Consider the following 25,449-nt stretch of genomic DNA (forward strand, 5'->3'; position numbering starts at 1 on the left):
TTTATTTATTGGTAAATGTGTCTAGCCAGCTATCTAAACTTGTAGTAATCATGGCCAAATACCAACCAGGCACGCAGTACAGGTGCCCAGGGGCCATGACCTCCATGGGCCCCCCCATTGATTTTGTTAGTCACTCTCACTCTGGCATAAATCATGGCAAAATGTGTAGAATTGCAGGAAATTAGCTTTAAAACTATTGTGAATCCACCCGAAACTTAAGGGTCCATGCTATCTGGGAACCTTAGGACATCCCTACCCCCATTGAAGTTGACATTTAAAATGGTTAAGGTTGGGTAAGGGTAGGGTTAAGGTTAGGGACGTCCCAAGGTTCCCGGATAGTATGGGTGGGTTGACAGACATTTTTCCAAAGCCCTGCAGATGATGTAACATCGTACAATCATCTGAAAGTCTTGCGAGTTTACTACTGCAGATGCGCATGTGGAAGTGAAAGTTTATGTGAGAAACACTCGCTTCACGACACTTCGATACAGCTACGACCGGAAGTGACTTTTTCGTAGCAGGTTAGGGCTATTAGGTTAAGGGTTAGCAATAATCCTCCATATATCGGGGTGGCGTGAAAAGAATGTGTCCCAGTTTAAACAGTAAGCACGATCCGATAATAAAAACAGACACTACTATCCATGCTTAACAGTATGCAATGCTGATATTAGCCCTCAAACTGACATCCATAACAGAGAAAGAGCACATGTCATGCACGAGTAAAGCTACGTGTGATAGTTCAGTCGGCTAAATGTACTACACTCGTACAACAACATTAGATACAACATAGCCTACAAACGCATGGGAAGTAACCACCAACCAGAATGTCCCTCTCCAACTGACTCCGATGTAAAAAGGAATGTTTTCCCACTGGGTCTGTTGCCGCTGGGATTCATCTTCAGTTGGTCGGTTGAACGAGGTGCTACAATCAAAAGCTTGTTGAATTTGAAGTTAGAAATGAAACAGATGCTATATATATAGGCTACTTACTATCGTGTCGACTAATGATTAACCTACAGTAGGCGACAATATTTTAAGTTCTGCTTCTGATCTAGCGCCGCCTACTGGAAATGTATATTGGGGCGGCAGGGTAGCCTAGTGTGGTTAGAGTGTTGGACTAGTAACCGGAAGGTTGCAAGTTCAAACCCGCGAGCTGACATGGTACAAATCTGTCGCTCTGCCCCTGAACAGGCAGTTAACCCACTGTTCCTAGGCCGTCATTGAAAATACGAATTTGTTCTTAACTGACTTGCCTGGTTAAATAAAGGTAAAATTAAAATAGTGATGCACGACTCCAGGATTGTTGGAGCCGACTCCTTTGGTTGGAATCGACTCTTGCTCGACTCCCAAAACACGTTGAAACAATTGTGCAAACATTTACATTTACATTTAAGTCATTTAGCAGACGCTCTTATCCAGAGCGACTTACACACCACTTTATTATTGCAGAGTCCTACTAGGAAGACTACACATTTGCGTTCTGGAGGACTGACATGTGCATGATGCTGCCCATTTGCTCATCAATTTAGTCTATAGAAGGCCTATCCTGTTTGAATATAGGTGATGTGTAAGAACTACAATATCTCAGTTATATTCATGCTGTTCAGCATTGACTGATCCCCCGGCGCACTCCACGCTGATAACCCTATTATGTGCTATTGGACAGGTATTACTAGAGATGTTGGTTATGTAATTATTATAAACTGGGTGGTTCGAGTCCTGTCCTGAATGCTAATTGGCTGACAGCATGGTATATCAGACCATATAACATGTGTATGACAAAACATGTATTTTTACTGCTTTGATGGCCAATATACCACGGCGAATGGCTGTATCCAGATACTCCATGTCATGCATAAGAACAGCCCTCAGCCATGGTATATTGTAAGTTGGCTTTTCATAGCCGATCATTCAGAGTTTCTCTACCACTCCTGCTGTCTCTAGAGAGTTGAAAACAGCAGGTCTGGGACAGGTAGCACGTCCAGTGAACAGGTCAGGGTTCCATAGCTGCAGGCAGAACAGTTGAAACTGGAGCAGCAGCACGACCAGGTAGACTGGGGACAGCAAGGAGTCATCAGGCCAGGTAGTCCTGAAGCTTGGTCCCAGGACTCTGGTCCTCTGAGAGAGAGAAAGAAAGAAAGAGAGGAAGAATTAGACGGTATACTTAAATTCACACAGGACACCAGATAGACAGGAGAAATACTCCAGATATAACAGACTGACCCTAGCCCCCCGACACAAACTATTGCAGCATAAATGCCTATCAACCAAGACCATGCCAATAGCGTACTGCATTGTAGCTAGAAGCTAGATCATCCTTGCTGACTTTGCTGTCAGAGGTGCAATATTTTATGTGTGTGTGTGTGTGTGAGAAAGAGAGGGGGGTAGGGGTCAATTATTCCTAACCCAACTGCCGTTTGGAGCTCTGTATCGAAGAACCATTCCATTGGATGGGTGAGCAAACTATTACTACACTACAGTATGTGTAATTCCATGTGCTGGCAATCAGGTTCAGATACCACATCCTGTCAGAGCATGGGGTGTCTAAATCTGTGTCACAGAGCTCAGCTACAGTATGAGTCCAGTAGGGCCCATTAATTTCTTAACAATATCCATTTACAACCTTATACTGTACTGGAATAGATGGAGTTACAAGGACATATTTCACCACAAATCAAGGGGATATCATATGGGTTACACATACCTACAGTAGTCTTTTCCTACTGTTTGATGGCCAAAGAAAGGGGAACGTTTCATGTGAAATTGTTTATTTTCTTCAAGTTATACCCTATTTAGAGAAGAAGAGTGATTCAGTTTTACTATAAAATACAGTAACACTCAAACATGTCAAAACATTTAGACTGCTTTGAGGGAGGGAATATCTGTCTCTTTAAAATAACAAGAGTGGAGCTTATTTCCATAAATAAGTGTATGCCCTCCTCTTCCTGGTACTAGCCTCATGTTTGGAACAGAGCGATCTGAACAACATGGCCAGCCATGGAAATCAAATCAAATTGTATTAGTCATATGCTTCATAAATAACAAGTGTGGACTAACAGTGAAATGCTTACTAATGGGCCCTTTTCCAACATTGCAGAGAAAAAGAAAATAGAGAAATAATCAAATAAAACACGTAATAATAGATACACAATGAGGAACGATAAGGTGGCTCTACAGTACAGGGGATACCAGTACCGAGTCAATGTGCAAGGCTACAAGGTACATAATTGAGGTAAATATGTACATATGAATAGGAATAAAGTAACAGATAGTAAACAGTAGCCGCAGAGTGTGATGAATCAAAAAAGTTAGAGCAAAAAGAGTCAATGCAGATAGTCCGGGTAACTATTTAACTAACTATTTAGCATTCTTATGAAATCAGATGTAGCTTATGTAGCAAGCAAGTGACTTCACTTTTTATTGCCTTCAAGATCTGCAGTTCCTTTGCTAACAGCCCCCTGATAAATAAAGTGACCTTTGACCAGTGCTGACCTGCATCACGTGCTAGGACAGCTGATGGTATGTCCCAAAGACACATAGAATCAGAATAGGTAGAATGGGCATTCAAATTCAGAAGTTCAGCTTGTCATGTAATTTCTCCAAATCTTGTTTCTATCTCAAGTGCTATATGTGCACTATGGGGTGGACCATGGACATCTGGGGGGTTTCAGAGCAATCTCAATTATACTAATCCTAGTTCTATGTAAAGAGATGAGTGACTAACGTCAGGCCAATGGTAGAGCTCCAGTGCAGCAGAAGTAGTTAATGTGTAACTACAGGGAGGGGCAGCGCTGTGTGGAACCTGTGTCTGTACCTGCCTGTTCGCCTGTGTCTCAATCTACAGCTGTCTGAAGCATACTTTACTTGTCGCTTTATTTTCTATGCTAGTAATTTGTCTGGATAATACATCTTTGTGAAACATTTACCCTCTGAAGTGGAGTAGTTCTTTGTTTTGTGGATAAATTAATTTGTTCTGACATGGTAAGTGTATTTACTTTGTCATGTGGAAGCTGTGAATGTGAGGCAGTCATATGCCTTGAGGGCACACTAATGATCTGAACTATAAGCACTACAGTGAGTAGAGCAGTGGTATTAAAGGAACAAAGACTATAAACAACAGGATCAGGCAGGCTAGGCTGTGAATATAGTTATTTACATGTGACTTCCGTGTAAGTAAATGTCTGACAGTCCAATAACCTTTGGGACTAAAGAAAGCAGTGACCTAGCTGTTTTGTAGGAAGTGATAAAAAAACTGTCTAGTCGGGAATGTGTCAATACAGGAATGGCTGAGGCTGAGCGATAGAGAAATATTTGCTTTCAGATATGTTCAAATTATACTGTATATCCTGGTGTTGTTGAATTGCATTCTGCCCTGTGTATTGGCTCCTGTATTTGTGTGAATTGATATGGATGAGTCTTGTTTTTTTTTGCGAAGTCAGATTAACATTTCAATACAGTAGCAAAGTGTCATGTTATTCTGAAAACTATGGTATGTCATACCTAATATATTGATAATATTCAGAGCAGATTCTCTCCTCTTCCTCTCCGTAGGCTGACTACAGTTCTCAACAGCCAGCCTCCTCTAAGATGGACTCAGTGCAGGGCCAAGTCAATGAAGTTAAAGTTATACTCAAAGACAACATCAACAAAGTACTGGAGAGGGGAGAGAGGTTAGATGACTTGGTTGACAAGACACATGACCTACAAGCAACCGTAAGTATTATAAGAGAAAGACAATAGTATTTTTTGAGGTGATAAGTAGTGGTCCCTCTAGTCTAGAGAAAGGTGTTGAACAGCCAATATGCTTCTGGTTTGCCTGTCTGTTTCTGCTTAAACTTGCTTGAAACCCAATTATATTTGACTTAACCTTCCATAATTCCTTGAATTTTCAGGCAGACTCCTTTCAGAGGACATCCACGCGGGTAGCCCGGAAGTACTGGTGGAAGAACGCCAAGATGATGATCATCATTGGAGTGATAGTTCTGATCATCCTCATCCTCATCATCCTGTTTGCTACAGGTGTCATCCCCAGTTAAATTGCCTCACAGACTCCTACAGTACTACATTCTCGCTAAAAGGAATAGGATGAACCACAATCACCAACAGTCATGTTTTGAGGCTCAAGGTGGATTATGTAAAGTATCGTGACAAAATATAACATTTCACATTATGACTTCTGTAAATAAGCATCCTGGAATTTGTTTGATTGTTTTTTAGATTATATCTGTTCATTTGATGTTTAATAACATACATCTCATCATTTTTGTAGATACATTTGATTGTGTATTTTTGTCCCAAGAGAAACATTACAGGTAAGGAGCCTCTTCCCACAGCATTAGGGTTCATTGAATGCTTTATATTTGTGCTTAAAGGGGCAATCTGCAGTTGCTACATACATTTTCTGATTTATAAGTTAATGATTTATACCCATTGATTCTTGAAGAATTTAACTTATAAATGCCTCATGAGTTTAGTTCAACTGTCGTACCCCACCAGAACCCAAAATATGAGCTTGTTTTACTTCAATGTTTGTAAACAAAGTAAATGTAAACAAACACTATATCCTCAAACCATGGTTAAAACTACAAATGCTATATCATGGATAGTCAGTCATTACATCCATTGCACTGTCTATGAATTTGAGTAGTTACATTTCTCCAACCCCATCCCTCAACTTTTAACCGAAACAGGGGGGCAGGTCGCTTTGTTATTGTTTCAACTGCTGATTTAATGCTTTAGAAATTATGGTCACAATAGTTCACTTCATTACAGTATACAGTTACACTCCACTAGCAATATAATACTGTCCAAGGGTAAAGCTTAATGTAACAAACAGTTCACACTGTAAAAAAACAATCCATTTCAATTTCAGATACGTTTTTTTATTTAAATGTTTTGATGATTTCTGAATGTTCTATATTTCTGTGTACCATGTCAAATATATATTAACAAAATGTTTACTTGTGATAACTACGATAAAGGATGTAGATTTATTTAAGGGCCCATTTGCATTTGCTTTTGACCGCAATATAAATAATTTATTTTCTGGCCCTGACCAATCCAATTTTATTTATCGAAGACAAATTTCCACCTCAGGGACAATTAAGTATCCTAGTCCTATTTGGGTTTCAATAATGGTAATTTATGCCTTAACAAAAAGCAATTTACATAGAATATTACACACATTTAACAAAAGGGATAACACTGAGCGTAAGTGAACAATCAACTCTTAAATATAATTCTGCATATATTCCTTTCACACAGTGTAACTCAATACAAGACGAATAGGAAACTTTTAAAAGCTTTGCAAGAAGAAACAACGAAATACAACACTGAACATAAATTCAATGTGCGTAGATCAACTGAATACTCTGACTGTGTCCTGCCTCAAGCCGTCCATAATAAAGGAAACTCTTGACTGAAACCTGTCACTTCGTCTGCCAACGCTCCTTCACAAGATATCCTTCAATCTTCCATCCTGAAAAAGACAAAACAAGTCAAACTGTTAATGATGAAGGTTACTACTAGTAGGGCTACAACTAAATGTCAAAGGAATCCCGTCTTTACCATTTCCATTAAGAAAACACAATACAATAGATAAAAATATGTCTTACAATTAAGAATTAAAAACAAGTTAGTCCATAAGCTAGAAATCCTGAAGTGTGACAAATTAAAGAGTTCAAAGCCCAAATACAAAACCAATGAGTAAAGCCTTCAATTGGTCAAAAAGATACACATTAAAGAAAGCATTACATGCAAATTTCCAGGAAACGTAGAGATACTTTGATACTTTCTCAAAAGGTTAAAAAGAGAATTTTGTTAGAGGAAAATTAACGTTTAAAGGAGAAGTTTTCCCACCGCTGTCAGTAACACAAGCAAACAATACAAGTACAAAAATAACGCACTTCTCCAACGCAGTAGCATCCAAGTACAAACCAGGTTTTAGCTCATGGACTACTGGCTATTACTGCTACAAGAGCTAAATAAAGAAAGCAAGAATTACAGGTATGATTAGGAATGAAAAAGACACTGGAAAGTCCAGAGAAAGCCGTGTCCTTTGAAAAGTAAATAGTTATTTTCTCAGTATCATGTTGTAATTTACCATTACTTGACGGGGGAGTAAGGGCCTGTAAAAAATGGCATTAAAATTACATAATTTGTATTTAAGTTTTACATTACAAAAAAACACATTACAGAAATTAAACAAATGAAAATAAAAAAAGTGGACAAAGCCGGACATGTCCCACTTAGTTTTTATTTACAATGCTGAGACAGGATGTTGGAAGACCATACCAAATGGCAGCATTCGAGAGCGTACGCCTCTCGTACCCGGTCCGCATTGAGCGGGCCAGAGAGTACCGGGGAGGTCAGCTCATGGCCTGCAAGGAAGCTCCGCTGGCAGGTACAAACAAGGTATATGTCAGAGTTAGGAGACAACATTATTATTTTCTCTCTTTCACTCTCTTTTCCCTTGTAAATCCTTAACTCTTCGTATCCATTTTACTGTAGTAATAGTAGTACTATACCTGTTAACTTTACAGTTACAAAATGGCTCATAAGAGGCAGCAGAAATAATTCACCAAAAAAAGACTGTAGCCTCTATGTTAAGACTACTGTAAAGCACTTTTCAGGTGCTGTGAAAAACTATAAAGAGAAAAACATTATGAGGGTTTATTATTATTATTATACAGAGGTAGATACATTGCACATTATCTAGGTTTGTTGTAGGTGACTTATAAAACATACCTGTCTGTGGGTGTGGTACTTCTGTTACATCAATACGGCTTGTAATTGTTCTGGTGACCACCTCGCCTGGGGGACTTCCCATAACCACCCTGCTGGTCTGCTGATTGGACACAAACACACACAGAAAAAGCATAATTATATGAGTAAATGATAGTTCTAGCTCTTAGTTAAGATAGTAGTACATATTCAAAATCAATCATTTTTCATTACATATTTCCTTTGTTGTGTTGAATATTTAGTAATTTAGGAAACAGAAAACAATGAATAAAGGTAATGCGTTTTTAACAATATTATTGGTTTTAATGTCATTTTTTTATATTTATTTACAGCATGTACAGCATGATGGAATTTCACTCAAATACTAAAATATAAATACAGTTAATCAATAAGATTAAAGATTAAAGAGAAGAAAATCCATTGTCAAATTATCAATACATACATGTTATTTACATACTTAATAAGTACATTGTTTTCTTAGTGTGCCTTCACCAAAAAGATTACATACTGCTGTAGTCACCATATCCGCCGTAATAGTTGTTGTAACCAGAGTAATCATAGCCACCGTAGCCTTGGTTGTTGTAGCCATAGTTGCCGTAGTTGTTGCCGTAGTTGTTGCCGTAACCTTGGTTCCAGTAGTTGCCATATCCCTGGTTCCAATTCTGATTGGGTCCTGAAATACAACAAATTGTCCATTTGGTATTATTGAATTGACCAAAAACATATGATTTAACAAACAACATCATACATATCATTACTCAAATGTAATACAGTACTAGTATTGGTGCAGGAAACGACCTATTCTATCCAGCCAACTTACCCTGTCTGCCGGGAGGCCTGGAGGGGTATCCCCCTCTGCCTCCTCCCCCCCAGTGCTGCTGCTGGTACTGCTCCTTGGACATGGCCACCTTAATCTCACACTGAAGACAGGAATAAAACGTTTCAATAACCATGCTTTAAAGCTTCAAACTCTGACTGACATTACACTGCAGTGTATTCTCATTAATAATACTAATAGATCACCAACTGGACCTGGCAAGGAAATGCCATCTGAAAAACATGCATTGAAGGCAAAGTTTTGAGCTACCGAACATATTCTGTAGGAAGTATTAGCAGGGCAAGCCATGATGTACTGTACCTTGCTTAATCCTATATTATGGTACTTTTTCTCCATGATCTTCTTTACTCTCTCCTCCTCTTTGAAGGTGATGAAGCAGAAGCCTCGTCTCTTGTTGGTTTTGGTTTCCATGGGGAGCTCGATGGACTCCACCTGTTCACACAGACAACACAGGAATATAATAACCTCTTATTCAGCAAGGTTTGGAAATATTTAGAATGCTTGTCGACTTGTGAGGAAACAAACACTCAATATCAGCTCGTTTCGCTAACTAGTTTGGTCTGATCCGATCATTCAAAATGGCACCCAGGCTATAAAACTCTACAGAACATCTGACAACGTAATATATATATATATATATAGCATATATTTTAAGTCTACTGTAGTAGCCTACCTCTCCAAAGGCACCGAAATATTCTCTGATCTTCTCCTCTGGAGTATCTGGAGAAAGACCTCCTACAAAGACCTTTCTGATGGGCTCCTTGTTCTTCATGGCCTTGGCCTTCTTAGGGTCAATCACCTTCCCATTCAGCTTGTGGTCCTTCTGTAAAACTACCTACCAGAGGCAAGCCACAGATAAAACATCATTATAATAAAGAAACTGATAAGAGCAAAAAAAGATTCCCATCCCATTGCTGCCATTCTATAGATGTTAAGAGTGCTGGGACAGTAACCAGAACAATGCTAGGTCGAATCCCCAAGCTGACTCGGTGATAAATCTGTTGATGTGCCCTTGAGCAAGGAACTTAACCCCAATTGCTCCTGTAAGTTACTCTGGATAACAGCTTCTGCTATATGACTAAAATGTAAACATAATACCATATTCACACTATATAAGAGAGATAGATATAATATATCACAATCATCCAGCATGATCAATACCATTGAACACAATCAGGAATACCTTATCAACGCTGTTAGCTGCTTTAAACAGAACAAAGCCGAACCCTCGGGACCGGCCTGTCATGGGGTCAAGCTTCAGGGTACAGTCTACCACCTCCCCAAACTTGGAGAAGTAATCCTTCAAATCCTTCTTTGTTGTGTCCCAGCTCAGACCACCAACAAACATTTTCCTGCATTTTGAGACAGATACGGATATTTCCATTCTGCATACAAATTCTCAGACTGCAGCTGTGTTCCAATTATCTCTAATCATGTTATTTTATCATATGCTTTCCTTTCACCCGTCAGTAGGAAAGAAGGAAAGAAAGAGTTAAAACCTTTAGAGAGGGAACATAGCCAAAGTCCTGGTTTAGGGTCAACGTTATCATTATAGCTATGATTATGAAAATTAGCAAAGACATCATTTGATAATGCTGTAGCTTTTACAAGCTGTATGTTTGTAGTGGATGATTTAACTAACATCTCCCAGGTCGCCACTAAAACTTACCCAGAGACAGCATCCCTAGGCCACCCCAGCATCTGCCTAGCAGTATCCTATCTCTACCCATTTCTTACATACACAACTCTAAATCCAGCAAGCACCGTCTGTCTATGTTAGCAAAATGGAAGGTTCTGGTCGCCTGAGAGCTGAAGGATGACAGCCACAACAGAGAGACAGTGATGCTGCTGACCTGACTGACCTGCCCTGAAGGGATCATCCATCCCTCCATCATCAGTACCCTGTCTGTAATATTTAGGTATCGGCATTCAACTAAAGTTATTCCTCATTTAAGCTTGCCAACGATGCGAGGAAATGTCAAAATTATAACAATTAGCTATTTGTCCCTTCTTCAAAACTGAGCTAACTAGCTAGCCATATAGGGAACGACAGTTATCGTTAGGCTAGCTAGTTAGCGGTCTCACCCCTCATCCTCTTCGTTTTTGCTGGCATCAATCTTTGATCCCTCGGATTCTCCTGCCTGGCCGCCCTCTGCAACAGTCGGCGTCTGCTCTTCGGTGCTAGCCTCTCCGTCCTCCTCCATTTTCACCACAGTTGGATCTTCACCGGTTTCAAGGTCCGACATTTTTTAATGTGGCACAAATTGCTAAAGGTAGCTAGCTAAGCAGCTGCTGTCGAGGTTGCGTACTACAGCTGCTGTCTGTCTCGTTTGCGTTCGAAATGGGACTCGTTCTATTTTGCCACAGGTTAGTAGGTTGCTAAAGATCAGACACTAGGCATAAAACAGTCACAACAGAACCACCCACTCTGCATTTGCTGACAATGACCAACTGTACTACTTTATTTTATATGTTTGCAAGATACCAGCTGTTGGCAGCTTGCTATTTTGCTAGGCAGCTACGTAAACATAATGGCGTCATGTATAAAATGGTGGTACTTGCTTCAGGGAGGTGTATTTCCAGTTGAAAGCAATTCTCAAATAGAACAACTTTTGCTATGCTTTGAAACGTATTGCACTGCAGTATGTTATATAACCGTCTGGTTTGTATGACAACAGGTTGATATTTTTCGCACTGACTGAATTTGACAGGTTCCATACGCAATAATATCGCTAAACAGATCTAGAAAATATGGCAGGGTTTATTCTCATGTCACGATAAACAAACTCTTAGTACATTACTGTTGTGTGTATCGATGACTGCACCTAGGCTGAAGTACCTACAGGCCTAAATGTTCAAGTCAAAGAATGACGCGGCAGCTATAGTTCGGTGTTATGAAATGCAAAACAGAATATCAAGTATGACAAAGTCAAGCTCTTGAGTTTTGTACCCTCTTTAATAATCCCTTTATCCAAAAAGCTGCAGAAAATCCACGTTTAAAACAAAAGCAGGACAGGTTGAAAATCAAGGTGATAAGAACACATTACATGAAACCTAGACCTACAAGATGAAGGGAAGGGGGGGACTGGAACCAAAAAGCAGCAACCTCGCTATTTACAAAGTCAGACACACTGCATGCCAGCTTCAACTCAGGAAGAGGACAACGAAATAAGGGCCTGGTGTTTAAAACATGAGCTGATCTGAGGACAGGACAGGATTCAGCCCCCAAAGCTTCCACCTGGGTACAGGGTCATTCTCCAGCCAGCCCGTCTGCAAACAAGGACACAACACAACACAGTTGATGTTACCAACTTTGGAGCTCTGCAGGGCACAGTGAACCTTGCACGTCCATGTTTCACTGTTTAACTTCTGCTTGTGTCGTCAACTTAAACTATTAATAGTTTATTTTTCCCCATTCCGTTTTAAAGATCATGTGTAGAACTCAGCTTCACCAAGGTTCTGTAACCGGTCCTGTAACAGCTCACCGGCCAGCAAAAGCTTCAGCTCCAATGAATTGGTGAGTAAATTTCATCATTAAGAACCAAGCCCAAATGTGACCTCATCTAAACTAAAAGATAACAACTTTGGTGGACATTTAAAGACAGATACACAAATAGCTCATAATATATTTTGAGTTGTCAGCTTTTTATGGCACCATAAAGCTGGTTTACATATGATCTTTAACACCTAAGTAAAAAATAAAATAAAAAGTTTTGGTGTTTATCAAGTGAAGTTCTCTAAGGGCTATAAAGAAAAAGCAATCATTATGAGTTTTAGCAATTTAAGAAAGGGGTTCATTATAGAAAAAACACTGTTGGTCCAGAACTGAAACAAGACCACTAAAATTAAGAGAAACACATACAAGTCAAACGTACATTTTTACACTTTCATATTAATATCCTGTAAAAAATCAATTTCAGACAAATCGTTATAGCAAACACTTTAAAAACTGAAAAGAGATTAATTTCCTTTCTCTTATGTTTCTTTTTGTTTATCGCTGGTTACAGGAAGTGTGAAGAGACCATACCACAGGACAGCGTTTTCTTGTGCATGCCGTGCTCTCTGCCCGCTATGTGCGTCGCCCAGAGATTGTCGTGATCAGGCGACACACGGCCTGCAATGAAGTCCCCGCTGGCAGGTACAAACAAGGTACAACATCAGAGTTAGGAAAAGGAAAACTAAGGATAGGTCCTTACTCTGTACCCTTAGCAGTACTTTACCTGTTAACAATGCTATCAAGTCTCTTTATGTTATTTCCTTATGAACACCTGTTAAAAAGCAAGGGAAAAAGGAGAATCTACAGAAAAAAAGCATACGTTTTTTCTGGAGAGCTTAATAAAAATAAAACGCTGCACAAGCATTTTTGCAATTAAAGATCTATAGACATTACTTTTTAGTTTTGTCAAAATGGGGGTGTGCATCGTAATAGTAACCACTTGCTTTCTCTCATGATAGGTTAGAGTAATTGTTTGGTGTCTATTGATCTTTAAATTTTGAAGTTTTGTTTTAAAAGTCAAGCCTCGGGTGAGAGTGTTGTCTTACCAGAATTCTAAGCAGGTCCTGTTGGATCAGATCAGCTCAGTAAGGCTGGTAGTTGTTCTGGTGGGTTGTGACCTCTCGAGAGGCCTTCCCATAGCTGCTCTGCTGGCCTATGGGAAGGTCAAGGGTTAGAGATCAGAAAGATGAGTGTCACAGGCTAACTAAACAAAAACGTAGCAAAAGGTTTTTATCAAGGGAGTTTAGTTGACATGGCAGTCACGGTGCATGGGAGTTTTTTTAAAGTTCACTTTTCTTTTTGGGGGTAAATGGCAGCAGTAATCACATATCAGTGGGATGTAGTCTGCAGTGTTTGTCAACCCAGTTGTGTTATTTTTGCTTGGACTTTCAAATTCACTGTTATTGTATCAGTATTGAGATGCACAATCATGTGTCAAGACATATGTACCAAAAACTCTAAGCTCAGCTGTGTTTTATATTATATACCCAGGAATTGAACTAAAAGTACTCTCAGAAGTGTGTGCAATACAAATGTAATCTTAGAACTTTACATGAGCTGAATGATCATTAATGTTGCAAGTGTTCCCCGTAAAATAAAAGTGCATTGCCTCGATATGGAGGACCCCTCAAACATGCACCAGAGCAAAGAGACCCAAGGCAGGCAGCATTACAGACATCTGTTTTATTTTTTTCCAGAGCTATTGATTACATACAAGGATAATTTTTTCCGCCTGTTGTTGTCTTAGCTAGAAGTACATGAGTTGTTGTTGGGGGCTGAAAGGCACTGCTTGTTTCGATAGTTGGCATCAATAGTGTAGCTTACCATTGTAGTCGTCGTATCCCTGTCCATAACCATAACTATTATAGTTGTAGCCAGAGTAGTCATAGCCCGCGTAGCCATTGTAGCCCTGGTTGTATCCATTGCCGTAGCTACCATAGTTCTGGCTGTAGTAGCCGTTGTAACCTTGGTTGTAGTTACTCTGACCTGCACAGAGACAATGGAGAGGTTCAGTGTGACAAGCCTATATTGTAGTTTCAAAGGCATTTGTATGTCTTGATTTTCTTTTCAATATACTGTAATGCATGCCCTTTTCAGTTGTCAGTACTGTCATTGTTGCATGTGTCAAATGCCACACAAGAAATTCCTTGTTGGAAGAATAAATAATGATACGGACAGATGGGGGGGGAGAAAAAAGATGTGCATTCTTCAGTGTCATAGGGTAGATGTACCTCCTCGTCCCCGGCCCCTGTATCCTCCACCTCCTCTCCCTCCTTCGTAGCCTCCCCGCTCTCCTCTGTGTTGTTGCTGCTGTCTATACACTTCTTTGGGCTGGGCCACTTTGATTTCACACTGCAGAGAAATCAGCCCATTAACCAAGACACTTGTGGAAAACAGTGATGACACTTTCTTCAAGTACCTACAGTCACATGTTATTTGACTGCCAACATTCTTCAAAATGGCTGTCTAAACTAAGTTGGTTAAATAGCATAGAAATAATAGCTTTGCCTATCAGCGCAAGATGTGTAACAGCGTTCAAATGGTCATTGTGAATAAGTGGAATCCAGCTACCTTTCCACTCCCAACTTGGTGGTATCTGCACTCCAACAGCTTTTGAACAGGAGTCTCCTCACAGTAGGTCACAAAGCAAAACCCACGTCGCTCGTTGGTTTTGGTGTCCATGGGAAGCTCAATGCTGTCAATCTGGAAACAAGGTTTCTCTCAGTGGCTAATGAAGACAGTAATCATAATTCTGCATACCTCAGTCTTTGTACCACGTGAAGGCGGTAAATTATACAATAGCATCAGCTCTAGCTCCATTGCCACACTCGCTCAGTGGACTTACAGCTTCCAAAAAAGTGTGGGTTTACAATATCTAAAAACGTAGAATAAAACATATGAATACGTTGACAGTGCACTCATTGTCACTCTTACATCTCCAAAAGCGCCAAAGTATTCTCTGATTTCCTCCTCTGGGGTATCTGGGCTGAGGCCTCCAACAAACACCTTCTTGGGCGGTTCCTTCCCCTTCATGGCTTTGGCCCTCTTTGGATCGATCAGCTTCCCATCCAGCTTGTGCTCCTTCAACTCCAACACCTGCATACAGGATAATGTGTCAGTAAAACAGGGTGTGTGTGTGATCAAGTGATGTGAGTGGATGCCAACTATGTATGTCTTGAAATGATTTTGTTCAGAATTAAGAGAGCAAGACAAGAAGAGACAGCCTGTCCTGTTCTCTGCTCATTGAGTCTGTTCTAGTGCTTACCCGGTCTACACTCTCTGAGTCTCTGAAGAGAACAAAGCCGAAGCCCCGGGACCGGCCCGTCATCAGGTCTGTTTTGATGGTGCAGTCCAGAACCTCTCCAAACTTCGACAGGTAATCCGTGAGGTCTGTTTTGCTGGTGTCCCAACTGAGCCCTCCAATGAACATCTTGCTGTGAATGGAGAACCAAGGAGACAAATGCAGTCTATCAGACAGTCATAACTACGTCTTTGTTATACATCCCTAACAACCCGAGTCACTAGCTATGACTTTGTTCTTAACTGACTTGCTTAGTTAAATAAATGCCTAATTTACTTTAGGTCAAGCGGTTGTCACCAGCTAGCTGATTAGGCCTAACGATTCAAACTGTATAGAACGGTTAGCTATAAAGGCAACAGCTAGATCAGTAAACTGTATCTAACTAGATACTACACACACACTTCTGATTCTAGCTTGGGTGGCCACTAAGTGCATGTACAGGACATGTGTAGCTATTTGTTGTTCTGTCAGTATTCGAAAAACCAGCAGTAACGTTAACGTAGTGTAAGAGAAAAAAAGAGCGCCAATAACCAACGACGTCAATCTGATGATAAACTAGCTAACTACAAATAACGCGGTGACTACATGTCACAGCACATAGCCAACCCCGTTTGCCCACTTAGCCACTTAGGGAACTTGGCCTGAATGACATGACGCCAGTTAGCTTTGCATGCATGATCACAACAGGGTCTGGCTAATATTGGCTAGTAACCTAATACACGTTAACGTGTTACCAGACCAATAACACGCTACGTTTGAATCAAATATAACGTAGGTGGTCTCCAGCTGGCAGAAATAACAGTAGCTGGTTAGCTACACCTATTAGCTAGCTACTCTTGCTGAAAGTAGCTAGCTAGGCTAACATAGCTAGGCTAACGTCAAGCCGCTTTACCCGTCGTCCTGCTGGTTTTTGCTTGCATTTATCTTGGAGCCCTCTGGAAACTCGTCTGTACTGAAGTCAACCTGGCCTTCGGTCTCCATTTTCGAATGTCACCCGGTTGTTAAATAGAAATGTGTATTTAACGTTAGGCCTGATTGCAAAATACTTTTGGGGACGAATTCAGTCGCGATTGCTATGTAAAATGGCTGACATCAAGGGCGGACTGGGTTGCGGGGAGTGACGCAGATGATGTGGTTTGTTTGCGGCGGCTCAGTGGGGGAGGCGCTGTTGTCTTTGCTACAAGCACTTTTTTTACGGAAATTACTGATTGGTAATGTTACCTTCTGATCACAGATGATCATCATTACAAACGACTTCCTGGGTTTAATACAATTTTACCAATGGCAATTTATTCTAAAATCTCTGTTTTTACTTTCTTCATTATGGTTCGAAAATTAAAAGCAACACGGTAAATGACCTTTTTGTTGACTCAAAACGAAATACTGCATATGATTTCCATTATTATCAACAAACACCAAAGAGACTGAACAGAGGTTTCAAACATCTCTGCAAACACTTCTGTCAGATACTGTAATATTTACCCAGGAGAATATGATATCTGCGCAAACGCATGTGGCTCTGTCGCCATCTAGGTTTACTTTTCAGACAGTGCCACGCGAAGCATCGTTGCCTATGGCGCCACCAAAGCCGCGGTCTGGGAAACTACTTCAAGGTCTCAAGGGTGAGTGACGTCACCGATTTAAACGCTACTAACGAAGTTTTTTTTAAATAAAGTACTACTCGCGCTCTACTAACTAGCTAGCCATTTCACACCGGTCATACTCATACAGTACCAGCCAAATATATTGAAAGCACTGTACGCATGTTGTGCCCAAACACTGGCCTTATAATTAGCTACGACAAAGCAGAGAATCTCTTGATATGGTTATGCGACGCTTCACACGTTCTAGAATATGTGGAATGGGACATTCGACTGCGCATGGCCTGTGCCCCACCCACCAGTAAATACAACTATTGTAGCGAAATGAGCAATGTTATATTGCAGCACACTGTGTCCTTTTTTATTTTCCTAACCTAGCTAAATGTTTGGTTTTGTCATTTAACATTTTATGAGTAGCAGTGCTTTACCCTCGTGGTCGTCATTATCACGCCTTCCTGGAAACAGAAGACTTTCTTTGCTCTTGAGCACGTTCAATGGGTCTGGCTGCTTAATGTGTGCTGACGAGTCTGCTCTACCCAACAATAGCTAATTGAAAAGTAACATAAATATATATATATATATATTTGGAAAGGAGTTGGTAATCCCCTGTTAGGGTTTGCTCGCTTTTCTCCAGCCTGGGTAGCGGGGTAACGTTAGATAGCCAAGCTAACAGTTAGCTACTAACTACAGTAGACGGCTTCAGACAGGAAAATGGCCAGTGTTTCAATCCCTGAAAACACTACCGCACTTTTGCTGGATATTGAAGGAACTACGACACCAATAACGTTTGTAAAGGTAGCTAGGACAACAAACCGAGACATATGCATGGCTTTTGTGGTGGTTTTTTTTGGTAGACCGATGGTTTGACTGTTAGCTAGCTACATGATAACGGTGCTATTTCTCTACTATAGGACATTTTATTCCCATACATCAAAGATCATCTCGAGGAGTATCTGTCGGCGCACTGGGAAGAAGATGAATGCAAACAAGACGTGCATCTCCTTAAGAAACAGGTAACTGGTTTTCTGCAAACTGGACAATGACCAGTCAGCAGTGACTGCACACAATCTCAGACAGAATATGCAACACCCATGCATTAATTTAAATTGAAAACCTGTACATTTTGATTTGTTGAACCAGTTAATGATTGCTTGTGTGGTATGATTAGTACATTAAACGACTGCTGTTAAGAGTTTGGTGTCAACAGCCATAGCAACCTCATCTCGTGTAGCTAACTATTATTGTCGCCTGTTTTAAAATATTTAAACAATGTTTTAATTTTTTTCTAAAGAGTGAGGCCTACATGGATTTGAGATTTCCTGTTTTCATTGTTTGCTGTAATCCAGTGGGTTTGGGTTTAGCACAAATATATATATATATATATATATATGTGTGTGTGTGTGATTTTTCAACATCGATACCAATTATTGGAGGACCAAAAAAAGCCGATACCGATTAATGGGACCGTTTTTGTAATAATGACAATTACAACAATACTGAATGAACACTTATTTTAACTTAATATAATACATCAATAAAATAAATTTAGCCTCAAATAATGAAACATGTTAAATTTGGTTTCAATAATGCAAAAACAAAGTGTTGGCGAAGAAAGTAAAAGTGCAATATGTGCCATGTAAAAAAAAAAAGCTAACGTTTAAGTTCCTTGCTCAGAACATGAGAACATATGAAAGCAGGTGGTTTCTTTTAACATGAGTCTTCAATATTCCCAGGTAAGAGATTTTAGGTTGTAATTATAGTATTTATAGGACTATCTCTCTCTATACCATTTGTATTTCATATACCTTTGACTATTGGATGTTCTTATAGGCACTTTATTGGCAGTGTAACTGTATAGCTTCCGTCCCTCTCCTCGCTCCTACCTGGGCTCGAACCAGGAACACATTGACAACAGCCACCCTCAAAGCAGTGTTACCCATGCAGAGCAAGGGGAACAACTACTCCAAATCTCAGAGCGAGTGACGTTTGAAACGCTATTAGCTCGCACCCCGCTAACTAGCTAGCCATTTCACATCGGTTACACCAGCCTAATCTTTGGAGTTGATAGGCTTGAAGTCATAAACAGCTCAATGCTTGAATCATTGCCAAGAGATGCTGGCAAAACGCACGGAAGTGCTGTTTGGATGAATGCTTACAAGCCTGCTGCTGCCTACCATCGCTCAGTCAGACTGCTCTATCAAATTATAGACTTAATTATAACATAATAACACACAGAAATATGAGCCTTTGGTCATTAATATGGTTGAATCCAGAAACTATCATCTCGAAAACAAAACATTTATTATTTCAGTGAAATACAGAACCGTTAGGTATTTTATCTAACGGGTGGCATCCCTAAGTCTAAATATTCCTGTTACATTGTACAACCTTCAATGTTATGTCATAATTACGTAAAATTCTGGCAAATTAGTTCGCAATGAGCCAGGAGGCCCAAACTGTTGCATATACCCTGACTCTGCGTGCAATGAACACAAGAGAAGTGACACAATTTCACCTGGTTAATATTGCCTGCTAACCTGGATTTCTTTTAGCTAAATATGCAGGTTTAAAAAATATACACTTCTGTGTATTGATTTTAAGAAAGGCGTAGGTGTTTATGGTTGGGTACAGCTGTGCAACGATTGTGCTTCTTTCGCAAATGCGCTTTTATTAAATCATCCCCCTGCGTTGCATCGATTATATGCAACGCAGGACACGCTAGATAAACTAGTAATATCATCAACCATGTGTAGTTAACTAGTGATTATGATTGATTTTTTTTTAATAAGATAAGTTTAATGCTAGCTAGCAACTTACCTTGGCTTCTACTGCATTCGCGTAACAGGCAGGCTCCTCGTGGAGTGCAATGAGAGGCAGGTGGTTAGAGCGTTGGACTAGTTAACTGTAAGGTTGCAAGATTGAATCCCGGAGCTGACAAGGTAAAAATCTGTCGTTCTGCCCCTGAACAAGGCAGTTAACCCACCGTTCCTAGGCCGTCATTGAAAATAAGAATGTATTCTTAACTGACTTGCCTAGTAAAATAAAAGTGTAAAAAAAATACAGATTTCCGATTATGAAAACTTGAAATAGGCCCTAATTAATTGTCCGTTCCGATTAATTGGTCGACCTCTAATATATACAGTGGGGCAAAAAAGTATTTAGTCAGCCACCAATTGTGCAAGTTCTCCCACTTAAAAAGATGAGAGGTCTGTAATTTTCATCATTAGGTACACTTCAACTATAGCAGACAAAATGAGGGAAAAAAATCCAGAAAATCACATTGTAGGATTTTTAATGAATAAGTATTTGGTCACCTACAAACAAGCAAGATTTCTGGCTCTCACAGACCTGTAACTTTTTCTTTAAGAGGCTCCTCTGTCCTCCACTCGTTACCTGTATTAATGGCACCTGTTTGAACTTGTTATCAGTATAAAAGACACCTGTCCACAACCTCAAACAGTCACACTCCAAATTCCACTATGGCCAAGACGAAAGAGCTGTCAAAGGACACCTGAAACAAAATTGTAGACCTGCACCAGGGGAAGACTGAATCTGCAATAGGTAACCAGCTTGCTTTGAAGAAATCAACTGTGGGAGCAATTATTAGGAAATGGAAGACATAGAAGACCACTGATAATCTCCCCCGATCTTGGGCTCCATGCAAGATCTCATCCCGTGGGGTCAAAATGATCACAAGAACGGTGAGCAAAAATCCCAGAACCACACGGGGGACCTAGTGAATGACCTGCAGAGAGCTTTGACCAAAGTAACAAAGCCTACCATCAGTAACACACTACACCGCCAGGGACTCAAATCCTGCAGTGCCAGACGTGTCCTCCTGCTTAAGCCAGTACATGTCTAGGCCCGTCTGAAGTTTGCTAGAGAGCATTTGGATGATCCAGAAGAAGATTGGGGAATGTCATATGGTCAGATGAAACCAAAATATAACTTTTTGGTAAAAACTCAACTTGTCGTGTTTGGTGGACAAAGAATGCTGAGTTGCATCCAAAGAACACCATACCTACTGAGAAGCATGGGGGTGGAAACATCATGCTTTGGGGCTGTTTTTCTGCAAATGGACCAGAACGACTGATCCATGTAAAGGAAAGAATGAATGGGGCCATGTATCGTGAGATTTTGAGTGTAAACCTTCTTCCATCAGCAAGGGCATTGAAGATGAAACGTGGCTTGGTCTTTCCGCATGACAATGATCCCAAACACACCGCCCAGGCAACGAAGGAGTGGCTTCGTAAGAAGCATTTCAAGGTCCTGGAGTGGCCTTGAAGCCAGTCTCCAGATCTCAACCCCAAAGAAAATATTTGAAGGGAAAAAATCACTGGCTCTAGAGGAGATCTGCATGGAGGAATGGGCCAAAATACCAGCAACAGTGTGTGAAAACCTTGTGAAGACTTACAGAAAATGTTTGACCTCTGTCATTGCCAACAAAGTGTATATAACAAAGTATTGAGAAACTTTTGTTATTGACCAAATACTTATTTTCCACCATAATTTGCAAATAAAATCATTAAAAATCCTACAATGTGATTTTCTGGATTTTTTTTCTCATTTTGTCTGTCATAGTTGAAGTGTACCTATCATTACAGGCCTCTCATCTTTTTAAGTGGGAGAACTTGCACAATTGGTGGCTGACTAAATACTTTTTTGTCCCACTGTATATAGCTATGTAGGTCACAGATAATGGGTGTATTTGATTAGCTACCGACCATAGAAGTCATATGGGATGATGTGAATGCAGGAGATGAGACAAGCTTTCAGAGCTGCATTCATATTCACTGGCTACTACAGGATGCTGCTTTTTTTCACCAGGGACTGGCAAACTAAGGTGGTTTAAATCCTTTTAAGGACAACTTGCCTAAAATCAAAACTTGCACTTGAAAGCTGACTAGATCAGTCATCTGGGGGACCAGAACCAGGGTGTTGATGGACACTGACATAGCCATGAACTATCGACATTCATAGACAAACCGATTTTAAAGTAAATTAGTGAACATTATTAGGTTCCTCAATAAGATATGCAGCCAGGAGGTTTGAGCTATGAGATCTTTTCTCCAATGAGCTTACTGAATTGGAGAAGGCAGAACGATGATCAGTTCTCATTATAGCATGGTGATTTCCATATGTAATTGACTGGAATTAACAGTTTCCTGTCTGCCAGGAGCTACCTGTCTCCGTTCATGATGGGGGTGGTTGATGGAGGGCAGTGGCCAGCCTTGAAATATCAATGCACCAAACAAGCCCCAGAAATGTTGGTCAATATATCTATGTTGGACAACCCCAAGCGCTGTCAATGTGTAATCAAACCCTGCTTCCTAATGAACATGACCTGATTGACCATGTCCTGTCCCGGTCATCATGTTAGGTTGAGGAGGACCTGCGTCTGCACCGGGCTTGTGCGCAGCACTCCCTGGACCAGTCTGGGCACACGGACGAGGAGAAAGCCATCAGGGAGGTGGTGGACAACGTGCTGTGGCAGATGGCTTCGGACAGGAAGTCCACGGCTCTGAAACAGCTGCAGGGACACATGTGGAGGGCGGCCTACGCTGCCGGGAGAATCAAAGGCGAGTAAGTAGCTGGGAGTGTTCCTTCTATTGGACGAATGGGGATGTAGGAGGTTACTGGCGGCATGTAGCCTAGCGGTTAAGAGTATTGGGCCTGTAACTTAAAGGTCACTGGTTCGAAGCCCTGAGCCAACTAGGTGAAAAATCTGTCTGTGCCCTTGAGCAAGGCACTTAACCTAAGAGCATCTGCTGAAAATGACTAAAGGTTACTACTGTCTGAGGTTACTACTGTCTGAGGTTACTACTGTCTGAGGTTACTACTGTCTGAGGTTACTACTGTCTGAGGTTACTACTGTCTGAGGTTACTGCTGTCTGAGGTTACTGCTGTCTGAGGTTACTGCTGTCTGAGGTTACTGCTGTCTGAGGTTACTGCTGTCTGAGGTTACTGCTGTCTGAGGTTACTGCTGTCTGAGGTTACTGCTGTCTGAGGTTACTGCTGTCTGAGGTTACTGCTGTCTGAGGTTACTGCTGTCTGAGGTTACTGCTGTCTGAGGTTACTGCTGTCTGAGGTTACTGCTGTCTGAGGTTACTGCTGTCTGAGGTTACTGCTGTCTGAGGTTACTGCTGTCTGAGGGTACTGCTGTCTGAGGGTACTGCTGTCTGAGGGTACTGCTGTCTGAGGGTACTGCTGTCTGAGGGTACTGCTGTCTGAGGGTACTGCTGTCTGAGGGTACTGCTGTCTGAGGGTACTGCTGTCTGAGGGTACTGCTGTCTGAGGGTACTACTGTCTGAGGGTACTATTGTAGGAGGGATGAATCCTTAATCAATCTTAGTGCAAATCTCACTGCATGGTTAACATAAGTCAGAGATATGTGTACACAGATTGCAAGATTAGATTATTCCCTGCATGAATGTGTAGCCCTATGTTATTGTACTCAAGGTGATGGCTTCTAAACCGCCTGTGGGAGGATCAAGTCCTATTGTACTGTCGCATTTCTTCCAAATGTCACCTTCAAACCCGATGACTCATCCCGATGAAAACACAGGATTACTAAGGTGTGCGTGTGTGTGTGTGTGTGAACCAGGGTGTACCAGGACGTGGTTCCATCCATCAGGAGGTGGAGACGGCAGGGCCTGAAGGTTTATATCTACTCCTCTGGCAGTGTGGAGGCTCAGAAACTACTGTTTGGATACTCTGTAGAGGGAGACGTACTAGATGTAAGGAACTCTTCTCTTTTATACACTGTTTAGAACACACACTAATCGTCATTGTAATACACTCCCAGCTAAATTCAGATTCTCTCTTCCTGTCAGCTATTTGATGGCCACTTCGACACCAACATAGGCACTAAAGTAGAAAGCAAAAGCTATGTGAGGATTGCAGAGAGAATGGGCTGCCCACCTGAAGAAATCATGTTCCTGACAGATGTCACACGAGGTAAGTGTTGTAGCAAGCGGATTAGTTTAACACTGAATGTCATTTACATAAATCAGACTGAGCCAGAGCCTTTCTATCTAGCAGGATCACCTTGCCAGCCTTAGCTTTTACTCTGAATTCAACAGTGGATTTTTCCACTAGCTAGTCAAAGGGCTTGTCCTGAACTACAACAACCCAGCCAGCATTAGGCCAGTAGAGCTGCTTCTTATAGAATATCAATTAGGCATATTTGAACCTTTATTTATTTGACTATATTATGAACTGTTTTATGTACACACATGTTCCCAATAACCTACTGGTTAACATGAAGGAAGGGAAATAATACATTGACCAGATGTTTATATCCAAAGCCATGTAGCTAGCCCTGCACTAATCCAGAATAGCATTTGGAAAGGCTGTTGTATCAGAGTTAAATCAGTACTGTATTAGTGCTCTACTGCACTGCAGCGAGGGCCTCCCCCTGAGGGAATGCAGATGCCATCATGTTAGTGTAGCGGTGCGCTAACGCATGGAGAGTCATACAGTTACCTCAGGGGCTGGGACCACAACCACCATGAGGCCTCCATGTCACATGTTCTACTTTCCTTTGTTGTGTAGAATGTTAACTTAAAACATTCTGTTAAACCATGACTGGGACTTGAGTAAGCCTGCTGTTGTGGGATCCTAGTGTAGCTCATGGAACATGGATGACTGAGAGGAGGATATTACAGTAGTGTGTTTTGTTCTTCCCTGCAGAGGCCAAGGCAGCGGAGGATGCTGGTGTGAACGTGGCTGTAGTGGTGCGGCCAGGGAACATGGAGTTGACAGAGGAAGAAAGGTCTCACTATAACCTCATTACAACTTTCAGCCAACTGGAAGTGAATGGCAGCGCTTAACACTGGAGAAGAGGGTAGGGGGAGGAGGTAGAAATGCTGCCGTCTGGTTTTCCCCTTCACCTCCCCAAAGTGTATGCTCATTGACTCCCCCTTGGGGATATAAAAAATGATTGGTCTTCACATGGGAGTTTTCACCATATCTTACACCTTTGCATTGTTTTTAAATCTGAGGGGGAGTAACGAATGCACACTTCGGGGAGAAGGGTAGAGAAACAGAACACAACCAGAGAGTGGGAGAATACACTCACTCACTGGCCCTGTTCTATCAAGTTCCCGCTTCCCCTAGCACCTGCTGCCCTTAGGTCTAATGAAAGGACTGGAACGGTAAGAGCCACGTGATGGACGATCCTCTGTTGTTGAACACAGGAACTGTCGGGTATTCAGGCTACGCACAGGGTGGGTGGTGGGCAACAAGCACTAAGAGCCGTACCAGTCTGCAGACTGCACGTTTAAGGGACATGACAGGGCTACTTTTTTCTTTTTTTAAACATTTTAAATAAAAACTATTTAATTTGATCACTTTGTATTTCTTTAACTGTAATATGGTTAAATAGGCTCTTGGAAGTTGAGTGCTACATCACTGCACAGCGGGTTTTGTACATTGAGTCACTTTGAAACATGTACAGGATTGGGCTATA

The 25,449-nt window shown here is 41.1% G+C and overlaps 5 protein-coding genes across 26 annotated transcripts in view; 2 read left to right on the plus strand and 3 right to left on the minus strand.

Annotated features, from left to right (window-relative positions):
- mat2al (methionine adenosyltransferase II, alpha-like) overlaps positions 1-1,051 on the minus strand; it is a 39,038-nt gene extending 37,987 nt beyond the window's left edge. Inside the window, exon 1 of one of the 2 annotated variants that reach the window (XM_046304684.1) lies at positions 821-1,050. In XM_046304684.1, the coding sequence (XP_046160640.1) occupies positions 821-896 (76 nt within the window). In that variant the 5' untranslated portion in view covers positions 897-1,050. Of the gene's footprint in view, positions 1-820 lie in introns of both variants that reach the window. The other variant, XM_046304685.1, reaches the window with a different exon arrangement.
- Positions 1,052-3,751: 2,700 nt separating this feature from the next.
- On the plus strand, positions 3,752-8,036 carry LOC123999191 (vesicle-associated membrane protein 8-like). The gene is made up of 3 exons (XM_046304714.1): positions 3,752-3,981; positions 4,552-4,713; positions 4,893-8,036. Exons 1-3 carry the CDS (start codon positions 3,979-3,981, stop codon positions 5,034-5,036), a joined length of 309 nt encoding a protein of 102 aa, XP_046160670.1. The 5' UTR covers positions 3,752-3,978; the 3' UTR covers positions 5,037-8,036.
- Positions 5,867-11,139, minus strand: hnrnpd (heterogeneous nuclear ribonucleoprotein D). 13 transcript variants are annotated; one of them, XR_006832403.1, is made up of 8 exons: positions 10,667-11,135; positions 9,765-9,933; positions 9,255-9,416; positions 8,882-9,013; positions 8,564-8,663; positions 8,252-8,416; positions 6,906-7,846; positions 5,867-6,478 (listed from the first exon to the last, which is right to left on the minus strand). XR_006832403.1 is itself a non-coding variant. In XM_046304696.1 (8 exons), exons 1-7 carry the CDS (start codon positions 10,825-10,827, stop codon positions 7,776-7,778), a joined length of 945 nt encoding a protein of 314 aa, XP_046160652.1. In that variant the 5' UTR covers positions 10,828-11,139; the 3' UTR covers positions 5,867-7,395; positions 7,747-7,775. The 13 variants fall into 13 exon arrangements, 12 of the variants coding, with proteins under 12 accessions (XP_046160652.1, XP_046160653.1, XP_046160650.1 ...); XM_046304696.1 differs by having other exon boundaries at positions 5,867-7,395; positions 7,747-7,843; positions 8,264-8,416; positions 10,667-11,139; XM_046304697.1 differs by having other exon boundaries at positions 7,747-7,843; positions 8,264-8,416; positions 10,667-11,138.
- LOC123999189 (enolase-phosphatase E1-like) lies at positions 10,554-25,327 on the plus strand. 6 transcript variants are annotated; one of them, XM_046304703.1, is made up of 8 exons: positions 10,554-10,948; positions 12,010-12,098; positions 12,589-17,000; positions 17,891-17,992; positions 22,360-22,562; positions 23,584-23,716; positions 23,813-23,936; positions 24,672-25,327. In XM_046304703.1, exons 3-8 carry the CDS (start codon positions 16,890-16,892, stop codon positions 24,809-24,811), a joined length of 813 nt encoding a protein of 270 aa, XP_046160659.1. In that variant the 5' UTR covers positions 10,554-10,948; positions 12,010-12,098; positions 12,589-16,889; the 3' UTR covers positions 24,812-25,327. The 6 variants fall into 6 exon arrangements, with proteins under 6 accessions (XP_046160659.1, XP_046160660.1, XP_046160662.1 ...); XM_046304704.1 differs by having other exon boundaries at positions 10,554-10,818; XM_046304706.1 differs by having other exon boundaries at positions 10,558-10,948; positions 12,589-12,730.
- Positions 11,519-17,026, minus strand: LOC123999188 (heterogeneous nuclear ribonucleoprotein D-like). Of its 4 annotated transcripts, XR_006832404.1 has the most exons (9): positions 16,271-16,528; positions 15,343-15,511; positions 15,012-15,173; positions 14,649-14,780; positions 14,309-14,429; positions 13,902-14,063; positions 13,124-13,230; positions 12,609-12,712; positions 11,519-11,851 (listed from the first exon to the last, which is right to left on the minus strand). XR_006832404.1 is itself a non-coding variant. In XM_046304701.1 (8 exons), exons 1-7 carry the CDS (start codon positions 16,357-16,359, stop codon positions 13,160-13,162), a joined length of 906 nt encoding a protein of 301 aa, XP_046160657.1. In that variant the 5' UTR covers positions 16,360-16,527; the 3' UTR covers positions 11,519-11,851; positions 13,124-13,159. The 4 variants fall into 4 exon arrangements, 3 of the variants coding, with proteins under 3 accessions (XP_046160657.1, XP_046160658.1, XP_046160655.1); XM_046304701.1 differs by lacking the exon at positions 12,609-12,712 and having other exon boundaries at positions 16,271-16,527; XM_046304702.1 differs by lacking the exon at positions 16,271-16,528 and adding an exon at positions 16,861-17,026 and having other exon boundaries at positions 11,519-13,230.
- Positions 25,328-25,449: the final 122 nt, after the last annotated feature.

The sequence above is a fragment of the Oncorhynchus gorbuscha genome, linkage group LG16, assembly GCF_021184085.1.
Source record: "Oncorhynchus gorbuscha isolate QuinsamMale2020 ecotype Even-year linkage group LG16, OgorEven_v1.0, whole genome shotgun sequence".
Classification (NCBI taxonomy): domain Eukaryota; kingdom Metazoa; phylum Chordata; class Actinopteri; order Salmoniformes; family Salmonidae; genus Oncorhynchus; species Oncorhynchus gorbuscha.

Coding starts and splice junctions, on each gene's coding strand:
- LOC123999189 (XM_046304703.1), top strand. CDS start 16,890: ATGTGGCTCTGTCGCCATCTAGGTTTACTTTTCAGACAGTGCCACGCG. Junction 17,001..17,890: donor ACTACTTCAAGGTCTCAAGG/GTGAGTGACGTC, acceptor TCTCTACTATAG/GACATTTTATTCCCATACAT. Junction 23,937..24,671: donor CCTGACAGATGTCACACGAG/GTAAGTGTTGTA, acceptor TCTTCCCTGCAG/AGGCCAAGGCAGCGGAGGAT.
- LOC123999191 (XM_046304714.1), top strand. Junction 4,714..4,892: donor CACATGACCTACAAGCAACC/GTAAGTATTATA, acceptor TTGAATTTTCAG/GCAGACTCCTTTCAGAGGAC.
- hnrnpd (XM_046304687.1), bottom strand. CDS start 10,827: ATGTCGGACCTTGAAACCGGTGAAGATCCAACTGTGGTGAAAATGGAG. Junction 9,417..9,764: donor CAGCTAACAGCGTTGATAAG/GTATTCCTGATT, acceptor TGCCTCTGGTAG/GTAGTTTTACAGAAGGACCA. Junction 9,014..9,254: donor ATTTCGGTGCCTTTGGAGAG/GTAGGCTACTAC, acceptor CTGTGTGAACAG/GTGGAGTCCATCGAGCTCCC.
- LOC123999188 (XM_046304699.1), bottom strand. CDS start 16,359: ATGGAGACCGAAGGCCAGGTTGACTTCAGTACAGACGAGTTTCCAGAG. Junction 15,512..16,270: donor AAAAACCAGCAGGACGACGG/GTAAAGCGGCTT, acceptor CTCCATTCACAG/CAAGATGTTCATTGGAGGGC. Junction 14,781..15,011: donor ACTTTGGCGCTTTTGGAGAT/GTAAGAGTGACA, acceptor CCTTGTTTCCAG/ATTGACAGCATTGAGCTTCC.